This window comes from Pteronotus mesoamericanus, unplaced genomic scaffold (assembly GCF_021234165.1).
Source record: "Pteronotus mesoamericanus isolate MK-2021 breed Mesoamerican mustached bat unplaced genomic scaffold, CSHL_Meso_final scaffold_165, whole genome shotgun sequence".
NCBI classification, from domain to species: domain Eukaryota; kingdom Metazoa; phylum Chordata; class Mammalia; order Chiroptera; family Mormoopidae; genus Pteronotus; species Pteronotus mesoamericanus.
In genome coordinates this window covers 2,124,764-2,142,544 of record NW_026555307.1, presented here as the reverse complement: position 1 = coordinate 2,142,544, position 17,781 = coordinate 2,124,764, and the positions used below count along the sequence as shown (strand labels likewise).

General features: G+C 49.4%; 1 protein-coding gene across 2 annotated transcripts in view; it reads left to right on the top strand.

Moving 5' to 3' along the window:
• Positions 1–17,781, top strand: part of FBXO31 (F-box protein 31) — a 34,728-nt gene that overhangs the window by 7,770 nt on the left and 9,177 nt on the right. The window contains exons 2-6 of one of the 2 annotated variants that reach the window (XM_054588932.1): positions 5,107–5,178; positions 9,061–9,147; positions 12,646–12,722; positions 14,762–14,929; positions 15,523–15,597. In XM_054588932.1, coding sequence (XP_054444907.1) covers positions 5,107–5,178; positions 9,061–9,147; positions 12,646–12,722; positions 14,762–14,929; positions 15,523–15,597 — 479 coding nt within the window. The remainder of the gene's footprint in view (positions 1–5,106; positions 5,179–9,060; positions 9,148–12,645; positions 12,723–14,761; positions 14,930–15,522; positions 15,598–17,781) is intronic. The other variant, XM_054588934.1, reaches the window with a different exon arrangement.

The window sequence follows — 17,781 nt, the reverse complement described above, 5'->3', positions numbered from 1 at the left end:
ATTATCCCCTAACTTAGTACAAACAAAAAATGAAGTTTTCTCATCAGTATCACCTCTTAGTTTTATTTAGAAAATTGAGTTTACAGCCGGTAGGAAACAAGCCAGCAGCGTTCCCCCAGCCCACTCTCCATCCCTTCTCCCTGGCTCCCTCCTGCGTGCCAGGTGCCAAATCTAGGTTGCACCCTCCTTTTCTCCTGCCTCTGTCTTACCTGGTGGTACAGTGGCCTTCTCATTGCCCTGCACCCCACCTGCCGCACTTCCAGGTGCATTTCTGCTGGCTCCACCCACAGGTAAATAGCCCACTTGTGCAGGCCCCCTCCCTGCTGCTTTTCTCCCTAAGACTCTTCAGTGCTTCTCTGTTGCCTGTGGACTCCCATCTGGCATTCGAGCCCCTGGAAGACCAGGAGAGATCTCCCTTTCCAGACTTACTTTGGGTCCCCACCACCTTGCTTTAGATGGTGTGTTAGTACTGTGCCTTTCCAATGTGGCAGAGTTCCCTCATAAGTGGCGTTTTTGGGGACAAGGAGGTTAAGTCCTCTCTAATTGTGGTCTCCCAATACCAAAACTGCATGCAGAGTAATGGTATTTAACTTTCTTGGTCCTCTTCTGTTCCAGTGCAAAGTGTGTACAGATCTTCTACACTGGCATGGGTGCCATCTCCATTGCTCCATCTTCTCTTTTAGGGAAGGAGCCTAAAGAAGCAGACATGTCTCGGGCTCTCCTGTGGGGGTGAGAGAGCAGAAAAGACAGAGAAAATTCTTCTTGATCCCACCCATAGAGACCGACTAGATTCAGTGCATATTCAGAAACGTGCTGAAGGGACAGAGGGGTTTTCGTAATCTCCATTAGCAGCGCTGGCCTCATTGGACAGGAAATGAGTGATGAGAGGTCAGCAGCCCCTGGCAGTCAGGTGCAGCTTCAGTGTTGACTTGACGAAGGCCAAACCACTGTGCTGTTTTTTAACCTTTGGCATAACATCTTTCAGATAGCTTTTTGAAAAAATTTCTGATTGGAATATTTGAAGTAGCAATTTAATTTTTTATTGTGGTAACATACACATAAAATAAAATTTACTATTTTAATTATTTTGTAAGTGTACAGTTGAGTGGCATTAAGTACATTCACATTGTTGTACAGCTGTCCCCCTCCACCCATCTCCATAGCTCTTTCCATCTTCCCAGGCTGAGACTCTCTGCCCGTTAAAACTAACTCCCCATTTTCCTTCACCAGCCCCTGGTAACCATCATTTTCCTTTCTGTCTCTATGGATTTGAGTCCTCTAGGGACCTCCTGTAAATGGAATCATACAGTATTTGTCCTTTCGTGATTGGCTTTTCTCGCTCAGCATAATGTCCTCAAGGTTCATCCACATTGTAGCATGTGTCAGAGTTTTCTTCCTTTTAAAGGCTGCGTAATATTCTAATTTATGGAAGGATCACATTTTGTTTATCCATTCTGTCAGTGGGCACTTGGGTTGCTTCCACCTTTTGGCTATTGTGAATAATGCTGTGAACGTGGTTGTACAAATATCTTTTCGTGTCCCTGCTTTCAGTTCTTTTGATTATGTGTGGGAAGTAGAATAATAGCTGTGTCATATGGTAATTCTATGTTTTATTGTTTGAGAAAATGCACCAGACTGTTTGCCAGAATAAGACCATTTAATTTTATAAAGTTCCAAGTCCAGGTCACCCGTTTTTGATACTTTGTTGCCATCTTTTATGCAGATACTTTAAAAAAAGAATTTCATAAATCGTGTACTAGATTAACAAGGAAACTTTTTAAATTGACAGCCTGCAACACCAAATCCCATACTTAAAGAGCAGCAGTAGGCAGTATGTTTTGGTCTGCTAATTTTTAAATCATTTCAGATAGGGTCTCTGCCAACGGACAGAGTTAACACTTGTTTTCCTGGAAGGGAGGATATGTAGTCTGGGCAAGTAAACTGGCCTTAAAGCTGTTTTCAGGGTGTTTTCCCTTGATGATTTATGGGAAGGTTTACAGAACAGTCAAGAGGATATGGAATTGTTCTTGGCCACTCTTAAAAAAAGGGGGGGGATTTTTCCATCATGTGGAAAATACCAAACGTTTCTTACAGGAACATTTGGGTCAGAATGACATTATTTCACTTTGGTGGATTTACTGTGATATTTTGGGAACATTAAGAAAAGTCCACTAAGGATTGCCGTATTCATTAGCAGTACATCATAACTTTGCTTTTCTTTAATTGTTAATGGCATATTTGGTAGATGCTTTATCTGGTTGTGCAAGTTCATCTCCTGTGTGATATTAGCAGTATTATTTGTTGACAAAGTATACAGAGATTCATGAAGGTTTGGTCATCCTAGCTAAAAACCTTAGAGTCACTCAGAAGTCCAAGTGATTAGTGAGGGGCAATGGTTGTTTCTACCAGGTTAGAGTATCCATTGGACTCATATAGAAATCATAAACCAGCCTTGGCCAGTATGGCTCAGTTGATTGGAGCATCATCCTGTACACCAAAAGATCATGGGTTTTAATCCTGGTTAGGGCATAACCAGGTTGGGGATTTCATCCCCTGTCGGGGTGCATACAAGAAGGCAGCCAGTCGATGTCTCTGTCTCTGTCTCTCTCTCTGCCCTTCCCCCTCCGTCTCTCCCCTCTTCCACCACCTCCCTTCCCTCCTCTCTCTAAAAAGCAATGAAAAAAATGCCCTCAGGTGAAGAAAAAAAAAAGAGTGAGAGAGATCATAAACCAAATCACCAGCCTTCTGCAATCTGAGCACAGAGGGATGCCCAAGAGACAGTCTCAGTGCATCACAAAAGGCCTGGCTTTTGACTTAAGGCGCCATCAGCAACAAGAGCACAGTGTATTTTCAGCTCTTGCCCTGTGTGTAACTGTTGGTCTGCAGCACTAACACATGTTACAGAAGTATGCAGTTCAAAGGAGGACACCTTCCCACACCCCCTGCCCCACAATCAAACTGCTTTGTCAGCAAGGCAGAAAGAGGCTGGTCCTTGGCTGCTTCCTGTACTGGTGGCACGCTGGAACTGAGAAAAGGAGCTGGCCTTTCAAAGCCACACAGAAAACAAAGTGAAGCACCAGCATTACTATGTGGGTGACAACTTTGAAGTGCGTCATTGTACAAGGACAAAGTGTGTTTACGGAGAGCTGGACAAAGTAGTGACAACTGGTAGTGTTCGGGAGGAGCCCCTTGGCATCACAGAGCCACAGGAAAGTGTGAAGATAGTTTAACACAGGGCAGAGCTCTTCTCGTGGGAGTGGGGTAGGCCATTTGCTCCTGTTTCACCCACCAGGGGTGATCTGCAAAGATTCTGACAAACTGTGGCCTCTCAGATTTTTGGTAACTCATATTACATGCCTACATTATTTTATCCCTACCCTAGATTCTCAAACAGTGTATTTTATGATTCATGTTTCCTCACCAGTGTTTATAATCTCTATAATCCTCTAGAATGGAGTCCACATTCCTCTTGGCAAAAGGACGAAGCAGGTGTATTTGGCCTGATAATGAGCAAGGCGATAGTTTTAGGTCTTTAACTTCATGTCTGTTCATCGGAAGTGGAGCTGGGGAAAGCAGGAGCCCCCAGGCAGGCCTCATGAAAAGGGTTTGCAGAGTGGTAACCACGTCGCCCCAGACAGCTTCTGCCTGTGTGCATCTTGAGTTCTTCTTTGTGTGCTGTCAAAATCCTAACAGTTACGGAAGTATTTTGGGTTAATATCACCCATTTTATTTAAAAGACCAGGCTGTATATAGGAGTATAATGATTGTCTCAAGGAAAATAATGTGTGCTTGAGTTTTAAAAAAAGAAAACAAAAGAAAAGACCAGACCTCAGGAGGGTTCAGGCACAATCGAAAGTGAGGAGATGAGGGACAGTGCTGTACAGCTACTGGCCAAATGATTGCTGAGTCACCAACATCCTCAAGCCTCAGTTTCCCTCCCTATGCAGTGGGCACAGTACTGGCCTTAAAGGTAATTATCAGGACTTTGTTACGAGGCTGTCCTGTGAAGCCCCAGTTGAATGCCTGCGCCTGGTATGAGCAGTGAGTGGTTATTCCTATGCAGTCCTAGGGGCCCCCTGTTCTCGTCATCAGATGCTTGCTGAGCACATACCTGTGCCCAGGCTGCGCTCACTGCTACGAGACATTCCCATCCAGGCTTTCACTCTGGGTCCCCATCACAAGCCCGTGCTCCTTTGTGCAAAACAGTCACCCCTGTGCCCCTGGTTTTTCATTGTTAAAATGGAGATGACCGTAGCACCTCTCTCATGGGCTGCTGGCAGAATAGACTGCAGTGGTGCCTGGCAGGAGCTTGGCATGGCGCCCAGCATGCACAAAGGTTGGTATGAGGCCGGCATTGTCATTATTAGCTTTTGGCCAACAGGCAATTCTGTATTAGTGTGGATTAGTTCAATTGTGGTGCTTTCCTTTCAAAGCCTGGCTGAGATCTGAACAGAAGGACCTGAGGTTTTCGTTGGGAAGTGCTGCTGTGTGTGTCGGGGGGTGGGGGGCAGGGTGATTTTGAAAAGTGGGGCCGTGGTAGGGTGAGAGAAGGAACAGGGAGGAAGAAGTAGGAGGGTACGTGCTGTCAGCCAGGCGAGCGGGGAGGACAGGGCGGTGGGGAGGGTGTCACGGATCTCTCCTTACTAACTGTTATTCTAAGGTTGCTGGTGCAAAAGGGCAGAGAGTCTCCAGCTCCCTCCTTCCAGCGTCATGCATGGTCTTCAGTTGCAGGAACTGTGTTTTTGTTTAATAGCATTAGTAGTGTGGTGCTGAACTAGGGGTTAAATGGGTCTTTGTGGAACCCTGACACCAGTGACAATCTCATTTTCATGGAAACATGCATTACCTCAGACCACTGAATTTCTGCCACACCATATTCATAAACTGGGCATTGTCCAACTTGGGGATTGTGTGATCAGATCCACAAGACAAGACCAAGGATTAGGTGTGCACCCTGCCGCTCTCCCTCCCTCCCTTCCCCAGACTTTCTTGCCTCCTCCAGTCTTTCCTCCCTCTCCCTCCTTTTCTCCTCTCCCTCCTATCTGTCTATTTCTGTTGCTTTGTGATTTCTTCACTGCGATGTCTAGCAAATGTTTCTTGTTACAGAGTATGGCGTTTGTGAAAACTTGCGGAAGCTGGAGATCACGGGTGTATCTTGTCGAGACGTCTATGCGAAGCGTAAGTTAACCTAATATCATCCATCATTAACTTCGTTCCAAGAGCAGACACCGTGAGTATCAACAATGGATCCTACATTAATTTGACCCAAAGTCCAGTTTCATTCTCAGACACCTTAATCTTAGTGTCACAATTGACATTTTAAAGACTTCACCGGTAGTAACAGCACGCCAGCTGGGTGGAGGGCGCGCTCCCCTCCCTGTCCGGGCGCGCCAGTATCCTTCCTTTCAGCCCATCACAGGTGTCAGGACCTTGATCTGAGAACACGTCTGCCCTGGGAACAAACTCTGAGGTGCGTCCAGGGCTCCCTTCCTCTGGATTCTGTGCCCACAGCCTGAGCACAGGAGCGGGCGGCTGACAGTAAGTGGGAAATGAAGCCGTGAGCCTCCCGCTGGCGCCCTCAGCTACCGGGGCTGCCTGCGGGCCTGCTCCCCGCTCCAGCCGGGCACGGGGCTCCAGCCCTGCGTTCGGCCTTCCCTTCAGTTTCCTCTAGATGTGTCGACCCCCACCCCGTCCTCCCAGCCCCCCATTTCTGCCCCTTGCTGCTTTAGTTTGCAGAGTCAGCAGCAACACTCGCTGAGCGCTCCCAGTTTCCCCAGCCCCAAATACCCACCCCGCTGGCCTTCCTCAGTGCCCCGGGCGGGAGGCTGTGAAGGCTCCTGTTAACGCCGAGGTCCCCAGGAGCAGCGGCGTCACAGGGAGCAGCCCACTCATCCTCCACCCCGTTGGGGTGGGGCAGGTATTATGAGGCCCCAGGACTCGGAGTCAAGAGCAGAGTAAGAGAGACATGGTGACCCCGTTCTCTTTGGCCTAAAGTGGACCTGTTGACCTCTCTGAAAAGGACCTTACGTGTCCGTCCTAAACCCATCTTAGAAGGTTTTGGTTTCCACATTCTTTAGCACCTTCTACCCAGTTCCCCATTGAAAGCAGACCAGGGGATGTGTTCTCACCAAGTACCTCACCCAGGAAGTGAGGGACGCGCTTCCCTGAAGTGAGGAAGTGAGAGAAACATCTGTGGTTTGGGACCGAGAAACAGGCAGGCAGTGGAGCGGGCTTCGCTGTGGGCCAGGCGGCCGTCTGTGCACTCAAGTGCCACAAGCTTTCTTCCAGGTCTGGGGCTAGTTGGTGTCGCTTTGTGTATTCTGTCTTTTCTGTGGGTCTGTTCCTCTCAGGGAGGCCACCTGAGGTGCCCCTCCTCACGTGGCTGGGCCACCAGCGCGGGCAGAGGGCAGCACTTCTGCAGAGCGGCTGACTCTGCGGGGAGGCGTGGGGCAGCCTCAGCCCCTGTGTCTGGGCCGCTCTCATCGTCTCGTCATTCCTTCGTCCCAGCCGGGACTCTGCACACTATGACCCCGTGGCCGTTTGGGATGGCCGGATTGGCTAGTGTTTCTGGGTTAGCATTTGCCCACCTTTGGGGCATTTCCTGGCAAACGCTCTAAGATCTTCATGGGCCGTCCCCTTTCTGCAGGATGATTCTGGGTGGCTCAGCCCTGCCCCCCCAGCTCTTGTCCCCACCCGCGCCTGCCTCAGCGAGCCTCCAAGAGGCTGCTGTCGACCCGTCTGCCCTGCCGCATTTCATCCCAGTTCTGCCGACTCCTGGCACCCCCTACCCCCTTTCTGTGGGCCTCGGGCTCCACCCCTCCCCCTCAGCCACGGTTTTCACGCTGCCTGCTGCCTCCTGCGCTGCTGCCCCCGGCCCTGGGCCCCACGGCAAGGCTGATCTGCTCCGGACCGCCCGCTGCTCCTTCCTCTGCGTTTGGTCTTAAACCCAATGTCATTTTTAGACACCTGGTTTCTTCTCTTGTCTCTGCTTCACATCCCACCGACCCAGGAAGACGTGTGTCTCCAGAGGAATTGAGTCGGGGAGGCCCGAGCCGTCATGTCTCCTGGAAATGTAACCCTTCCCGTCCTCTCGTCTCACGGGCGAGAACGATGCCTCTGTGATTCTGGCCAAGCCCAGAGTCTCAGAGGCAGGAAGCTGGGTGCTCCACCGCGCTCCTTCCACCCTTTGCCCTGTAGGAGCCCACCAGGTCCTGGCCCCACCCTCTGTTCCTTTGTTGTTCACCCGGAGCCCAGTGTCTCACATCTCGTCAGAGCGTAGAGTGGGAGGAATTCAGCCTCGCTGTCGCCGTTGGTGTCAGAGTCAGAACCAAGCCCTCGCTGCCGCAGCCTCTGAGTGCATGTCCTCCAGGAAGGTTCCGTGGCTCTTGTGGACGGCCAGGCGGCTTTTCTGGGTATCTAACATGAGAAGTTCTTGTCTTTGATCACTGCTTTTGGAGTTTTCTTAGGCCGTTTGATAATATTCTCTGAAAGCAGCATGAAGACTGTTCTCTCTTTAGGGGTTGGGAGCTCTCAGAATAGCGCTCTGGAGGCGGGCAGGTGCGCACAGGTCCCGGGCATTACAGGCTGGGACACCCAGAGCTCAGCACACGTGGCAGCTAAGGGCCCCACGGAGTGCGTCTCGGCTCTGGGTGGAGGGCGGTGGCGGGGCCCTGCTGGAGGCTGTCCTGTGGAGGGGACGTCTGGGCACGGGTGGGCAGGCCGGTGGTGGTTGTACACGCAGACCCAGGGAAAAGCCGCAAGATGGCACAATGTACCTCTGAAAGCGAGGGCAGGGAACAGACTGAAGAGAGAGACTGGCCACTCCTGTCTAGGAATCAACGCAATTTATTAGGGGAAACTTATATATGAGGCGTGTCTGGGGCAGCTGCAAGATGACAAGGATCTCCTGCCACTTGGCAGGCACCCAAGGATTATTCAGGAGAGAGGGGTGATACTCACAGGGGCTAGTCCGTGAACGCTGCCAGGCACGGGAAATTACATGCTTGGCGAGGTCAGGACAACCACCTGTTCCAGGAACCAATACACAGCAGGAGGCTATGGAGGTACTGATTTATATCTAAATGAACATCATTTATATTCAGCCAGTCTCTGAGGGGGGTTTGCAGAAATCAACCTTCATTCTCGTGCAAGTCCAGCTTGTGGGACAGACTCAGTCCTGTCAAGGAACAGTCTCTTCTCCACAGGTGTGTAGGGACTGCGGGGGGCAGGAGATGGTGTGGCCAGGGGTAAGTCAGGAGGTGGACAACGGGCGTGGGACAAGGCCATGGCGAGATAAGCACACACATGCATGTGGCGATGTGGGCAGACAAAGGAGGACACCGGGAAAGTTCTTTTGACTGGTTATTCTTCACCCCTTGAAAATGATTGGGAAATTCAGAGAATAGTTCATATTATCTTTATTTAGTATCCTAAAGTATTTAATTTGCCACCAGCAAAGAAGCTTTCACAGTGCAGGAACATGTTCTTGTGAGTTTGCTTTGAGAGCCTTATCTAGGAGAAAATGACCTCTGGACTAGGTGCTACTAGAAGGTCTGCCTTATCTGCTGGCTAGGTGAGCGTGAGCCAGCCTTGATTTAGGAGTGAAGGGTCTGAGTTAGGAGCTGGCTGACGTTATCCATAGTCAAAAACAAAATAAAACAAACACAAGCAAAGGAGAACACTAGGCATACACTATACCAGCTGGATATCTTAGTTGGGGCATGAGGGTTCCCAGACAGCCAGTCCCAATATCTGCAAGCCATGCCCACCGCTCTCCTACCTCCCTTGACCCATGACAGTTGCAAGAGGAGAGTGAGCATGGAGAGTGTCTCAAGATTGCCTGCTGTCGTGAGTTTCTGGTGTGAATCTATTGATTAAAAGAAGATATATTACATTTTCTTTCCAGCCAAGCCTCTCATTTTTGGCAAGTAGTTGCCTCCCAAGGCACAAGGGGCTGAGTATGATGGCAGAGAAGGAAAGGATGTTGAGTCTTATGAAAACTGTTTATACCATTGTGAAAGTGGAACCATCCTTAGCCCTTTCCCTGCTGTGTCTGTTCAGGTATAAACCCTCACGTGAAGTCGGGACGTTTCATGAAAGTTCTTCCCGATTACGAGCACGTGGAGTACAGAGATGTGTACACCTGCCGTATGTACCTCCTGCTGCTTTGGCTTTGGCGGGGGAGCACTGTGAGAAGCTGCATGGAGGGGGGCCTCTAACTCACAGCATGCCGATGCTTTGGTCCTAAGAGCGAGCTGACCTCGGCTTTCGCTGTCTTTCCACCTTTCTGCAGCATTCTCTGTGGCTCGGCCATGACCACGATCACACCTGAGCGGTGGCCTGGGCCAGGTTTCCGCAGCATCTTTTGTGTTTTGGGGTAATAGCAGCACGATCACTCTGTTGATGCCCATTTTAGCACTTATTATTTACTGAGGCCAAAGGGAGAGAACAGAATAGAAGCCTTAGTGCCTTCGTACTCCAAAATGAAATGTAAGTGGTTACTTCCAGCCTTCAGTAGTCAGTCGTGTTTAGACAGCACATGTGAATTTGAAAAAACTACATACATCTGTACCCATATACACATGAGACCAAGCCATGTAGAAACGATTATTTAGAACCTGATTCCTCTTAAATGGCTCTGGAAATTTTCCTAAGCTACATTCCTTAGTGATTAAGGGTACCTCCACTTTTTATTAGGTTGAGCTGAGAGGGAGAGTGCGAATTTCAGTTTTCAAGAAAGATATTAGAAGTATCTGCTTGCGGGGACCCCCAGCTGTGTACTCCCTCAGCCCCGCTGTGTGTGCCCTGTGTCAGCATCGCCTGCGTGGACCAGACCCACTTCTGGGTCTTACAAGGGCACAGTCTCTAACAAAACCTACTTGGAACACAAGGAATAGAGTCGTTTATGGAATTTCTCCTAACCCCTGCCAGGCTCTGGACATGCAGCTACAGGGCTCGCTGGTCCCATCTTACCTACTCCGGGGAGCCACCCCGGAGGCAGTGTGCGGATGCCAGCGCCGGTCGGCGTGCTTGGGGCGGTGACTGAGCACGGTGCACGGCCATGAGCAGCACCCACAGTGCTTGTGTCATCAGGCCCAGAGCTGGGCTGCTCGAGTGAAGACCGGCGGCGAGGGCCGTGTCAGGGGTGCAGATGAGCAGTCAGGAGGAGCGGGGCGGCTGCGGTTGGTGGCGAGGGGGTGAGGTGGGCTGAGTCCGAAGGCATGACCTCTGTTCTCTTCCAAACCCTCTTGGAAGTAGCCTCTCTGGAACATTTTGCCATAGACCAACCTGCCCTCCAGGCCCGTGGGAGAGAGCACTTAATGATAGAACTGCGGATCCCTCATCACAGCTGTGCTGATGGGAACAGGCTGGGATGAGCTTTTAAATACAAGTGGACAAGCACTTAGAGGCTCATTATGTCATACATTTGCCTCAGGATTCTTCTAGAACAACAGTCTATATGGAACTTATACCTGAGTCTGAGAACGGAATTCTGACCCTGCTCTGGGAGGGAGGCTCGGTGGCTGGGTTGTGTCGGGAGGGTGTTCTTTTTGTTCCCAAGGGCTGCTCAGAAGCTTTCTGTATCTTGTAAAGATGTGCCATGAGTCCAGACTCACCACAACTTCCAGAGCATCTGGACTTTAGCCACATGTTGGATGTCCCCCAGCCGCGGGCAGCTGGCAGCTTAGAAAAGACTGTTCTAACTGGAGACTGCCTTCTTCTCTAAGGTTTGAGTGTAGTTATAAAAATATAGGAGTCCCTATAGGAAACGTGGAAGATCCAGAAAATATAATGCAAGCATTGGTTGCATTTCTCTGTGGACATATTTAAACTGGGTGGTCTGTTACCTCCATGACTGTAAGGAGAAAAAAATTACATGTGTGAAAAAAGAAAGGTCATTTCAACCCCAATTTCAAACCTCTCTATGCCCCAGTGTTTGGCATTCCAGTGCTCCTAGAATGTTCTCACAGAGCGCAGCTTAGAATTTCTTCTCTCCTGTTAGCCAGACTTTCCAGAAAAGTCTGCTGTAATGGTTGGCTCGTGAGGTACCTGGGACCTTGCACTGTTTCTTCCTCATCCATTTGCACTGTTCCTGGAGCTGTTGAGAACTTGTGTTCCCATGGCCTCTCGAGAGCCGCTGGGCCGTGTTCTGTTGGACCAGAAAGGATCCACAGTCTTGAGGGCACGACACCGTCCTGGAGAGAAGCAAGCCAGCATCGTCTGAGGCTGCAGGTTCTGACTGTTAGGAGCTTTGTGGCCTCCGATTAACGGCTTCTGCAGTGTCACTTTTGTCTGTTTTTCTCAATGTCTCAATATGTTGTGTAATATTCTTGATAATTTGTGTCTATAAGAAGTTGGAAGCATCATGGGGGGATGTATTGTCCTTAAGGCATATCTAACACATGTCCCTGTGTGCAAATTGATGGTGACTGTCAAAGTGCATTTTGAACTCAAAAATAACTAACCATAGGGCTCTGGGTTTTGAGGCTCTGACCTCGAGTCCTGGCTCCCGACCGCTCTGATGGATGCGAGGAATTTGGTAGAACACTGCTCACCACTCTTACCCAGTGTCCAGCTCAAGGCCATCAGGCAGGAGGAAATTCCCCCTTGTTTGCAGGAGTTAGCCTCTTACTCTAGTCAGGGGGAGCCCACAGTTCGAAGTTAGGGAAAACATGTCTCAGCTCTTGCAGCCCAGCAGGAGGGCTCCCTCTTCCTGGTGAGAGGTCAGCCGCCTTCTACTCAGGCCTCCGCCAGATTGGGTGAGGCCCACCACATTGGGGAGAGCAGTCAGCTTTACTCAGTCCACTGATGTGATTGTCAACCCCAGCCAGGAACAGCCTCCAGAATAATGCACATCCAGAATAATGCTTGACCAAGTGTCTGGGCACCCCGCGGTCCGGCCCAGCTGGTGCGTGATGTTAACCAGCACACTCTGCCTGCACAGAGACCCCAGGCCCTACATCAGGCAGTCAGGGCCTTATGTAAGTTGGTTGCCCATTAATTCATTCACTTACTCAGTCAACAAATGCATGTGGAAGGGCAGAGGAAGCTGAAGTGAAGGACATTTTCCAAAATGTTTTCTGCAGCTGGTCATTGCTGTGGTGGGATTTCAGGTTGGCACTGGGTTTCCTTCTCTCCAGTGTCTTTAATGAATATGTATGCATTGCTTTGACAATAAGGTGAGGAAGTGTGGTGTTTTTAAAACAGAGAGATGACCCAACTTAATTCTTAATATCCAGCCCCATGACATTGTAGACTCTGTCCCCACCTCTTAAGGAATCTTAAATGCTTCCTTAACTGTGTGAATGGGTGGCAGGCTCACCGCTTCATAACGGCGCTCAGCCTGAGTCTTATAAGACAGCAGTTCCCTGTCTTTGGAGCTGCTCACATAGAGGCTGGGTTTCAAAAGGATCCTGTTGTCTGTTTTATTATGCTTTTCAAGGCATTTTCATTCTTAGAATTCTTTAGAAACTTTTCTAGGTAAGCTTCGCTTAAATCCACATTTGCTTACAAGGCTCTGTTACAAGCCTTTGCCATTTCCTCATAGTTCTCTCTTCCTCCTCCTGCCCTTTGCTCTGATGTACTTTAAAGTGAAGACTGGCTGCCTCTAAAATGAAGCCCTGCTCTCTCTCTCTCTCCCCGTAGTGCTCCACCGATACAGGCACATCCTGGGACTGTGGCAGCCGGATATCGGGCCCTACGGAGGACTGCTGAACGTGGTGGTGAGTCCGAGAGCCTCGCGTGGGGATTCCCGTGAGGTCAGGACTGCTGCCCCACGGGGACGGGACGTAGTGCCTTTTCTACCAGAGGGACAAGTCAGCTGCTTTCTGCGTGACATTAATCACAAGGAACTTTTCATCAGGTTACTTTTTGCGGCCCCAGCTGGTTCTCCACAGAGCAGCTGTCTCCCCCACTGTGAGGTCTGCATGTGCTCTGAATGGTGCCTCTTGAACAGAAGCCCTAGGGCTGGGCATGTGCAGCTAATACTTGGCCAACTCTGGGCAGGCGCCTGGGCCCAGGTGCCGCTGTAGCTGACGTCCCAGTGAAAACAGGTGCCCCTGGGGAGCACTGGTGTTCCGCCCCCACTTCCCTTCTTGCTGGCTCGTGCCAGAAGCCCAGGAGACCGGCTGCACATCATGTAGTAGTGGTCGGCCTGCTTTGCAGTGGCCCTAGATGGCCTTGGTGTGGCTCTTCTGAGCCTGGTCCAGAGGGACCACCTGATGACTCTGGACTCTGTCACTCTGTATTTTGCTCACCAGGTGGGGTTTGGACAGGAGTAAATATTGCTCTATACTCTTCATATTTGGTGGAAGCATTCATTCAGAAACACACTTTAGATACATTATGTTTAATGTCACTGGGGAAAAGCCTTGCTATTAAAACATTCTCTCAGGGACAAGCCTAACACCTCCCAGCGTGGGCACATTTTTCTCCTTTTAGTCAGGGAGGATGATAATTGTTTTTTTCATACTGGCAGTGAGTAATAGAGTTAAAAAAAAAAAAGCTTCTGAAAGTAGGGGATAATTAGCAGAAAATGGATCCCATGACTGAACAGTGGCAACTGGCTCTTGTCTCAGACCAGTTGGCCACAAAAGTGCATAAATTCTCTCTTCCTGTCACTAGAGCCAGAAGCTGTGATCTAGGCTCCCCTGGGAAAGCAGGAGTGACTGCTGGGTCATTTCAAGTGGGGCTGTCCTTGTCTTTCCACTGAGAATGTGGGTGCCTTTGTGCTGAGCATGTGTGCGTGTCCTTTGCGCTCTGTCACTTTCTATCACTGTTTCAAACCCATAAGACTAGCGGGAATGGCAGCATGAACTGCCGACGCCCACCACCTGGATTCGGCAGTTAGCGATAGTGTGCCAAGTCTGTGGCCTCTGTCTCTGCCCTGGTGTTCTGCTTTCAGGAAGTTTCAAGCAAATCCCAGGCCCGTGTCACTTCATCTGTCCGTACTTCAGTGTGGGCCTCTAAAAATGTGGGTATTTTCCTGCATATCTACCACGTTCTTATCACATCTTCCAAAAACAGCAGTAATTCCTTGATGTTACCAGAGACCCAGTCCATATGTAAGATTTCCCGATTGTCTCAAAATTGCCTTTTAACAGCTGGTTCATTCAGATCGGGACCTAAATCAGGCCCTCACATTGCATTTGTGTGTTTTGCCTCATGACTCTCTCCTGTTGAAAGCAGTACCTCCATTTTTTTCTTGGGTCAGTTACCCTATTTAATGGGTATCACTTTCTGGATTATTCTGCTTGCTTCTTTTTTGTGTCATTTAGCTCCCCCTACCCTCCACTTTAGCTCTGAAGTTCTCTCTAAAAGGCTTTCCTGGATTCAGGTCTAAGTGCTTTTTTTTTATTTTAAAAAAGTTAATTTTTTCAGATTTATTGAGATATAATTGGCAAAAATGTAAGATTTATAAAGCACACTTCATGGCCCCACCATCTAGTTAATGTATTCATCATCACAGGTTTAAGTTCTATTCTCAGTAAATTTCAGTGATCAACACATTGTCATTAACCATAGTCACATTGTTTTTCATTAGACAACTACTTTATAATTAACAAGCACTGGGTGGGCGGGGCCGTGCTTGTCCCATTGTGATAGATCAGGGGCATCTCAGTGTCTGTTGACCCTGAGGTTCTCCGTGGGCCTGGAGTGTGGAGACGTGGGTGGTCATCGTGGACCGCTGCGGATGGGGAACCCCTGCCCCGGTGCCTCACGTAACCCCCACGTGGACATGCGCCCTTTCTCCTCACCGCAGGTAGACGGCTTGTTCATTATTGGATGGATGTACCTGCCTCCCCATGACCCTCATGTGGATGACCCAATGCGATTCAAGCCCTTGTTTAGAATTCACCTGACAGAGAGGAAATCACCCACGGTGGAGTGCATGTACGGCCACAGAGGACCCCACAACGGCCACATCCAGGTGACTGTGTGCTTGGACTCCCTTAGGCACGGCAGCCACATGCAGGCGAGGGGCAGGGTCTCCTCTGCTCTTCCCCATCCTGGCGCCAGCTGAGTTTTCAGTGGTGTCCGTAGCTACAAGACTGTGTCTGTACAGATCAGCGGAAATGGGAGGAAATGGGGCTCTACCGCACCCCTTCTGTGTGTTATTTATGCTGTGGTGCTGTGATGTAACTCCCCAAAGAATCACCAGTTGAAACCCTCCACTGGTTCTGCATCCAGTATCCAGTTAAAACCATTTGTTCTTTCCAACCACTCCATTCCTCACTGTTCTTTTTTCAAAACTTCTAACACTATGAAATGATAGCCCCTTTTTCCTGCTCTAAGAATCCCTTTGGAAAAGTACAAACACCTCTCTGTTGGATGCACTACTCCTCTGAGAATGGAGTGCATGCTTGGGGTGGTTTGGAGCTCCCTTCTCTGCACTGGTCACGATTTGTTGGCATACTGGGCTTCTGTAGATGAGCGGGGTGCATCGGGGAGGAGGGGCTCATTGTCTGATGGAGATGCCATGACTGATTTGTTTCCCTCACTCCTTTGTCATAAATGCTCAAGATTGTGAAGAAGGACGAGTTCTCCACCAAGTGCAACCAGACAGACCACCACAGGATGTCTGGTGGAAGGCAAGAGGTAAGGCCATACCTTTTCTGTGCACAAGAAGCAGACATGAGGTTGAGCGGTTTGACATCGTCTGCATACCAACAAGAGGGCCCTCTCCCGTGGTTCATCCTCATGTTGTTGGCACAGAAAGGGTGTCTGAAAATGGCCTCAGAGGGATGTGTGTACGGAAGCATAGGTTTTTGTTTCTGCACCAACCCTCAGAAGGTATGGCCAAAAGGAAATAGTTTTCACTAAGTGGTTCTCCCTCACCCCTTTGTTGAGTGTGTCCGTGTGCCGTGCATGTTTCTTCTTGGAGGTGAGATGCAGGGAGGCCTGGGGGTTGTTCTTAGGGCCGCGCTGTTCTCCCCACAGGTGGACCTGGTGATTGAGATTTCAGACCAGGCAGCACAGTGGGTAAACCTGTGTGTCAGCGACACCTAGGAGTTTCTTTGTGCTTCCTTTTGTTTGCATTAGTAATTTTACCTTGTCTTTGAGTTGTAGTTTTCTGAGGATCCAAGTCATATTGCCATTTCTTAAGAAAATCTTGAATTTTTAAAATCGAAGACTCATTACAGTTCTGTGTATTTGTGGGATGTGCATTTCTCAGCCAGTTTCTGAGTCTCTGATGGGTTGAGCTAGCTCATGGTCCCTTTAGCATCCTGCTCATGAAGAAACCAGTGAGTCGTCCTGCCTAGCCCTTCACGTGGGCTCCACCCTTCATCAATACCAGAAGCCAGCTCCAGGGGGTCATAAGCTACATCCACGGGGCTTGCCAACTCTCCCACTTGCTTGCATGCAAACTCTAGTTCCAGGCTCTCTGCGGGTTCAGTGCACCCTTGAAGGCCAAGTCCAGGCTGTCCTGTGAGCAGCAGTGTAGCCCTCAGGCCGCCCCCGACCCTGCCTCCCTAGTGCAGATGCTGCCTGGCTTGTCTTCATGGACAATGGCCAAGGCCCAGCCACCACCTTATTTCCTGAGGCTTCTGGAAACCTGGGGGCTGCAGGGAGGAGCAGAGATAGGGAAGTAATCACCCAGTTACTAAAATGATGTGTTATCATCAAATATGAAATGAGCAGTCTGGAGGGGAAAAGTACTGGCACAGCCCCACCTAGGAGTCTTCCCCAAGCTTGTTCTCCAGCCTCCCTCTATGTTTTTTGGCATTTCTGACATACCACGTTTTGCCGCGTATAATGCGCACCCACGGTTCAGTGTTGCCCATGTAATGCACATCCTCAGTACTACCCATGTATAATGCCCATCCTTGTTTTTCCCTCAAAAATGTGGGCAAAAAACTGTGCATTATACATGGAAAAATACGGTAATTACAGCTTAACTCTCTCAGTTGGTATTTTTTAAATTTAACTGTTACTCCAGAGATATTTTCCAGCCTCATTATAACCCTTCACAAGATTTATTCATAATTCAGCATAGCATCCATCATCTTGCCATGATGTCATCAGATGTAACCATTCTCCTGCAGGTGGCCATGGGGTTTGTCTCAAATGTTCACACTTCTCCTGTTACCCTCTTGACCACATGCTTGAGTGACTTACCCTCCGGGAGCCTCAGTTCTTATCTGTAAAGTAGGGCCATATGATTACCTGTGGACCCCAGGTGACTTTGGAGAGTCGAATAGGGTACCACACCAGGAGGATGCCAAGTGTTATTACTGTCATCCCACTCTTTGAACTCCATGCAAAACCTTATCTGGGTTTTGGATCGTGCAGAAATGGAATTGCCGGGTAAAAGGCTGTGAAGACATTACAAATTCTTGTTACATGTCGTCAGTTTGATGGTCCTTGTGTACAGCCTGCCAGGGCAGGTGAGCCCTGCTTCCCGTGCTCCTGTTGGCTCTGGTATTGGCCATGGCGGAGGCAAGACCAGTTAGCATGTGGACTTTGGGTTAGCTCTGATTCTGTCACTCACTAGCTGGGTGACTTTGGAAAGGTTTCTCTACTCTGATAAGTCCCACGCCTGTGTAGAACAAGAAAAATGTTAGCACCCACCTCCTAGGACATTGTGCAGATTAACGCAGTGATTGTACAGTGCTAGCACATGGTGAATCAGCTCCAGATAATAGTTAAACTGATTCTTACATGTTCTAGACCCCTGTGTTTTTCCTTATGCATATGTATCTTATAAGATTATTTTGTAATACACACATATATTTCAAAGTTATTTGTTCTGAGTAATTGAGTCTGGTTGATATAATGACT